Here is a 6000-nt window from a genome sequence, read left to right on the forward strand (position 1 = left end):
TTCTTGCATCCATGTCGAATTTTTCAAGCCCTCTTGGAGTGGTCACAAACCCTTCAAAGTCCCAGGCTGGAGTGGACGCCATGGTAGTTATCGCCAGCTGTTCTTGGCCAAAACAAACACCGCCGACAATCTCCGCTCAGGGACCACTCTCCATATCCCGCTTGAAAATGGTCCACTTTTTGCACTTTGCGACAGTAGGACATTAATAGGACATTAACACATTTGCTAATATTTTAGACACAAGCGGACGCATGTAGCTTATCTTCGAGAGGAAGAGGGGAGGAGGAGGAGAGAGAGAGAGAGATTAGAAAATTTGTTGTTTTGTATTTGTGTGTGTGTGTGTGTGTGTGTGTGTGTGTGTGTGTGTGTGTGTGTGTGTGTGTGTGTTTTCCACGAATGTTACAAGGCGGGACGCATGTAACTTATCTTCGAGAGGAGAGGAGGGAGGAAAGGAGATAGGGAGGAGGAATGGAGAGAGAGAGAGATGGGAACAGTCTATGCTATTGGGTAATTTTAGACACAAGGCGGGACGCATGTAGCTTATCTTTAGTGATTGGTGGAGACAAGGATGGTGGGAGGAGCACTAGGATTTCAAGGACAGCATACGGCGTGTGTAGTTGGTATCCAACACACTATACGGGACAACTGAACTGAAGAAAGCTCAGAAAAGAAACATGACGTCTACGTAGGCATCACCGTATATGCTACTGGGGCTTCATGACGCCCACATAGGCGTCACTGTATTGAAGCGGTTAACACAGATACCCGGGCCTTGTAAACACCATAGGTAGTTTCTCCTCTTCCCCGTCCCCAGCCGGAGACGAGCCGTCTTCAGATCTCCTCTCTTGGCGGTGGCGTGTGTGTGTGTGTGTGTGTTATATTATATTATATTATATTATATGAATCTTTTCCATTCTTTGTTTTTCCAATTAAGGGTGGACTTTGGTGTACCACTGTACATATATTTGCAGTCACTCATTTTTCTTCCAAGCAGTGATTATCTTAAATATTTTCAGTTCATAGAGGAGGAGAAAAGTCTTGCAGAGTTCCATGCTCAGCCAATGCCAGTTTTTGAGAGTGGAGTATTGGGAGTACCAGCCAAGAGGCCTCCAACTCCCACACGGCCCCAGCCCTTCAACCTACAGGCAGACCAGCGTGGCATGGTGAAGCAGGAAAAGTTTAAGGCACAGGTGAGTTGGGTATCTTTGTTTCTTGTGCTGTGGAGATCTGGACAGTTGCATCTATGGTCACATTTCTGTCTTTCATGACTTGCAAGTGATCCTATGAAATGCTTAACTTGCACAACCTCTCTTCCTTAAATCTTATCATTGTTTTTCGGCAGCTGAAGAATGAAAGCCAGCTAGAGGCTGAGAAGCGCAAGTTCCACGCTCGGTTGGGTGATGTGGTGCATAAAGCTCCATTTGTTCCAGAAAAGTCCCAACGTCCTTTGACAGAGATCTCTAGCTTTGCCCTCAACACAGAGGTGCGGGCAGGCAAGCGGAGTGAATATGACCTCCAATGCAAGGTTCACGAAGAAGAGATTTTGATGGCAAAGAAACTGGTAAGTGATAGCCTACATTGGTATGGCAAAGAGGCAAGTGTATTGAAACCTATCAAACAAGTCAAGTACTTGCATTCTATGTGAGGACATTGAACAAGACTCAGGAGTGGTATGATGTGATGTAAAGAATGCTCTTGTATTTATAACCAGTATTTTTCAATACTAGTTACCCCTATGCAACAATACTGCACAAAATACCCAGAGACTGCAAACACATAAAACTGCCAAACCTTGTAAAGAAAAATAAAGATTTGAAACGAAATCTCGACACAACCATCCAGACAACTGCCTCCTCTTCTTCAATGGCACCCAACTGTCTCCATCTTTTTCATTGAATATCTCTGGTCTGTCCTTTACTTATAATCTAAACTGGAAACTTGACATCTCTTCTTGAGCTAAAATAGCTTCTATGTAGTTAGGCACTCTGAGTCATCTCCACCTGTTTCTCACCCCTAACTGTTAAATCCTCTGTTGTTAGGCATTCAAAGTCATCTCCACCTGTTTCTCATCTCCTAAGTGTTAAATCTGTACAGGGGCCTTATCCACTCATGTATGAAGCACTCTTTGCATGTATGGGGTACCTTTCCACTCATACTGCTCTCCTTAATAGGGTGGAATCTAAAGGTTTATGCCATCATTTCTTCTCCTCTGACTGCCTCTTCAGCCTCTTTCTCACTGCCAGAATGTTGCATCTCTTGCTATCTTCTGCTATTTTCATACCAACTGCTCTTCTGATCTTGCTACCTGCATGCCTTCTTTCCTCCTGTGGCCTTGGTACACAAGGCTTTCTTCTTTCTCTTGTCGCTATTCTCTCCTCTTCTCTAATGTAAGTTAACCAGTACTCTCAATCATTCCTACCTTTCTCTGGTAAACTCTGGAACTCCCTGCCTGCTACTGTAGTAGCAGGCAGGGAGCAGCATCTACTTATGACCTAAACTCATTCAGGAGGGAGGTTTCTAGACATTTATTCCATTCTTTGGCTTACTTGACTGTTTGGGAACTATCATCTTGGTGGTTCTTTTTGTTCAGTTAGTTTTGAAATTTCATCTATTTTCTTTATATATACTGTATTTTGCGGCTTGCAAAATGCTGCATCTTGGAAGACGCACCCTAATATTTGAAAGAAATTTCTAAGAAAAAAAAGTCATTCTCATACAAGAACACATTCACCATATACCCGACCACTGAACACAAAAACATCAGAAGCAAGGAGTCTGCAAGACACTATTGTTTCACAACTCATTACAAATTTGCTGGACCACTCACCACAAATTTAAAACTATGTAAATAAAAACATCATAGGTAAATACATATACACAGTGAAACAGTCCATCTCTTCTTGTTTTAGTGGCGGGCGACAGCATGTATTGGACGTATTGTTTACATTATGGAATCACTTGTCTGATCACCCAAACTGAACACGTCAGTGCTGCAGTTTGTATTTATTTTATTTTGCAGTCATGCTTCACAGGCTTTATCAATGTGAATGCAATTTACAAGTGGAGTTTTGACTCTTGCTTGAACGAGTAAGCCATTTGGATGTTCCATTAATAAAGGTATAAAGGCACCTGGCATGATGTGTGTGCGTTCGTGTGCATGTATGTGTGTGTTGCAATGAGACCAGGGAGCGGCCCGTTTTCTCCACACGCTGAGTAGGTTGCAGGAAGGATTATGGTATTGGAAATACTTGTAACACCTACGTACTGAGTTTACATATAAAAGGCTGAATTAAATAGTACTTAAGCTAACATCATAATGTAATGACTCAACATACAAATCTAGGTCGCTATCGGTCAAGTGTCCAAGCTCACTTGAGGTTGGATGTTGCTGTACAATACAACATTCGTCTTGGAAGACGCACTAGTATTTTTCAGGGTATTTTTTTAGGAAAAAAAGTGCGTCTTGTAAGCATATATATATATATATATATATATATATATATATATATATATATATATATATATATATATATATATATATATATATATATATATATATATATATATATATATTCTATTTAAAGTGATGGCAAGTTCTGCATTTATTATTTTCTTCAAAGTGTTTTCTTTATACCTTAGGATTGTCTTCAATTCTCTTCCAAGAGTATTGATGGTTTCACTGTAGCTAACCATTGATGCTATATCCGGATTTCAGTTCCCATGAACCTTCTTCAGTAGCTAGTAGTTGTCTTTGCAGTGGAAGGATTGGGAATGAAGTTTTCTCAACCCTCCAACTGCTAACTCTGTACAAGAGCCTTATCCATCCTTGTATGGAGTACTCTTTGCACGTTATTAGACAGGGTAAAATCAAAAGCTTTTTGTCTCATCAGCTCCCCTCCTCTGACTGACTGTCTTCAGCCTCTTTCTCACCACTGAAGTGTTGCATTCCTTTCTATCTTTTATCGCTATTTTCGTGCTAACTGCTCTATTGATCTTACTAATTGCATGCCTCCCCTCCTCCTGCAGCCTCACTGCACAAGGCTTTCTTCTTCCTCTCATCCTGATTCTGTTCCAACCCTCTAATACAAGAGTTAACCAGTATTCTCAATCATTCATACCTTTCACTGGGAAGCTCTGGAACTCCCTACCTGCTTCTATATTTCTATCTTCCTATCACTTCACTTTTTTTAAGAGGAAGGTTTCAAGACATTTGTCCCTTGCTTTTAGGTAACTCTTTCAAATCTCTTAGGGAACCTGCAGTTCCAGTGTGCCTTTTTTTACCCTATTATTTTGTTGCTCTTGAGTTTTCCCTTTTGCAGGGGGAAAAAAAAAAAGTTTTTATTCATGAATTAAAATTTTATGTATTTATTTGTGAATAAATGGGAAAGTTACACTATGTTAATTATTTCAGGAGGAAGAGAGGCAAGCAGCAGAGGAAGCAGCAGAAATAGCCAAGCTACGAAAGGAATCAGTGCATAAGGCTAATCCTGTACCAAAGTTCAAGCCAGTAATTCTACAGCTTCCTCTGCATCCTCCCACCATCCCAAAGTCTCCAAGATTTGCCACAGAGTCCCGTCTTCGCTCAAGATCACGTGTGAATTCCACCTTTGATATATCCTCTGCCACATATACTGCTGAGTAAATGCCTATCTGTGTCGGTAAACACATGTATGTGGAAACACACTGTGAAGTAAACTTGATTATGAACAAAACTCTGAGAAATATACATATTGATTATTGACAGAATTAAAAAATGAACAAGAGATACATTATATAATTAGAAAACAGAAAAAATGTTGAATACTTTGAGAAGATACATAAACTCATTCACAAATTACATTTACTTTTACTTTTATCATGACTGGGCATTAGGATGGAAATAAAAAAGCCTAAGGATTATGAGAAAGACAAAAGTGTTGATGTCACAGTATGTCCTTATCAATCTGTTAATATCCTTCATAATATAAAGTATTTTTCAGTCAAACAGATTTTGAAAACAGAGATCTGTTGCTACTGGACCTCCTTTATTTATTTGATGATGTATTACATTACATTTTTTCTTTCTTTTGTGGAGAAATGTAAAGGTTTATCCTGTTAGCAATCAATATATGCAAGGCAATTTTTTTTTTTTTTTATCAATAAGACAAATATGCATTTCACATGCATGTGTTTCATAGCTCCAAGTAGTTCAGTCTTTCTTGGATTAGAGAGAATGGCATGATAGGTAATGGTGGTAGGAAGAAACAATATGGCTTTTTAATTTGTCTATGGTAATAAATGCCTTATAGGATGTTTGTGTGTGTGTATTTACCTATTTGTGTATTACAGGGCCCGAGCTAAGCTCTCTGTGACCTGTCTCCTTGTCCATTCCTGTCATATCTCTCTTTCATCTGATTGACACACACCGCATCAACAACATCACTGCTCAGTTTATTCCACTTATCAATACTACGATGCGGGAAACTGTATTTTCTCACGTCATTTAGACAGATGTCCTTTATTAGCTTTTTTCCATGTCCTCAGAGATGATTACTTGTGGTCACCTTTATCAACTCTCTGTCCAGTATGTCAATCTTGTTCATCAATTTATACATAGTTATCATGTCTCCTCTTGTTCTTCTCTCTTCTAATGTGGTCAGCCCCAGCTTCCTCAGTCTTTCCTCAGTCTAACTCCCTGAGTCCTGGTACCATCCTTGTTGCCAGCCTCTGTACCCTTTCCACCTTCTTCACATTTTTCTTCATATGCAGTGACCAGACACATGCTGCATATTCTAACTGGTGTCTTATTAAGGTACATAATATCTTCTTCATCATTCCTTCATCTAGGTAGTGGAATGCAAGGCCAATATTTTGAAGCATGTATGTTTTCCAAAAAATCTTGTTAATGTGTTTCTCCGGTGACAAGGTGTTTTGCACGGTTACTCCTAAGTCTTTCTCCTCATTGGTCTCTTTAATTTTCTCATCACCCAGCCTGTAATCCCTGTTTGGTCTGTGTCTACT

The 6000-nt window shown here is 39.7% G+C and overlaps 1 protein-coding gene across 1 annotated transcript in view; it reads left to right on the forward strand.

Moving 5' to 3' along the window:
* The window catches only part of LOC123513676 (targeting protein for Xklp2-like), a 68302-nt gene extending 62897 nt beyond the window's left edge, over nucleotides 1–5405 (forward strand). Inside the window, exons 10-12 of the mRNA XM_045271014.1 lie at nucleotides 1017–1190; nucleotides 1343–1561; nucleotides 4412–5405. Of these exons, the coding sequence (XP_045126949.1) occupies nucleotides 1017–1190; nucleotides 1343–1561; nucleotides 4412–4642 (624 nt within the window). The 3' untranslated portion in view covers nucleotides 4643–5405. The remainder of the gene's footprint in view (nucleotides 1–1016; nucleotides 1191–1342; nucleotides 1562–4411) is intronic.
* Nucleotides 5406–6000: the final 595 nt, after the last annotated feature.

The sequence above is a fragment of the Portunus trituberculatus genome, chromosome 36, assembly GCF_017591435.1.
Source record: "Portunus trituberculatus isolate SZX2019 chromosome 36, ASM1759143v1, whole genome shotgun sequence".
In the NCBI taxonomy this organism is placed as follows: Eukaryota; Metazoa; Arthropoda; class Malacostraca; order Decapoda; family Portunidae; genus Portunus; species Portunus trituberculatus.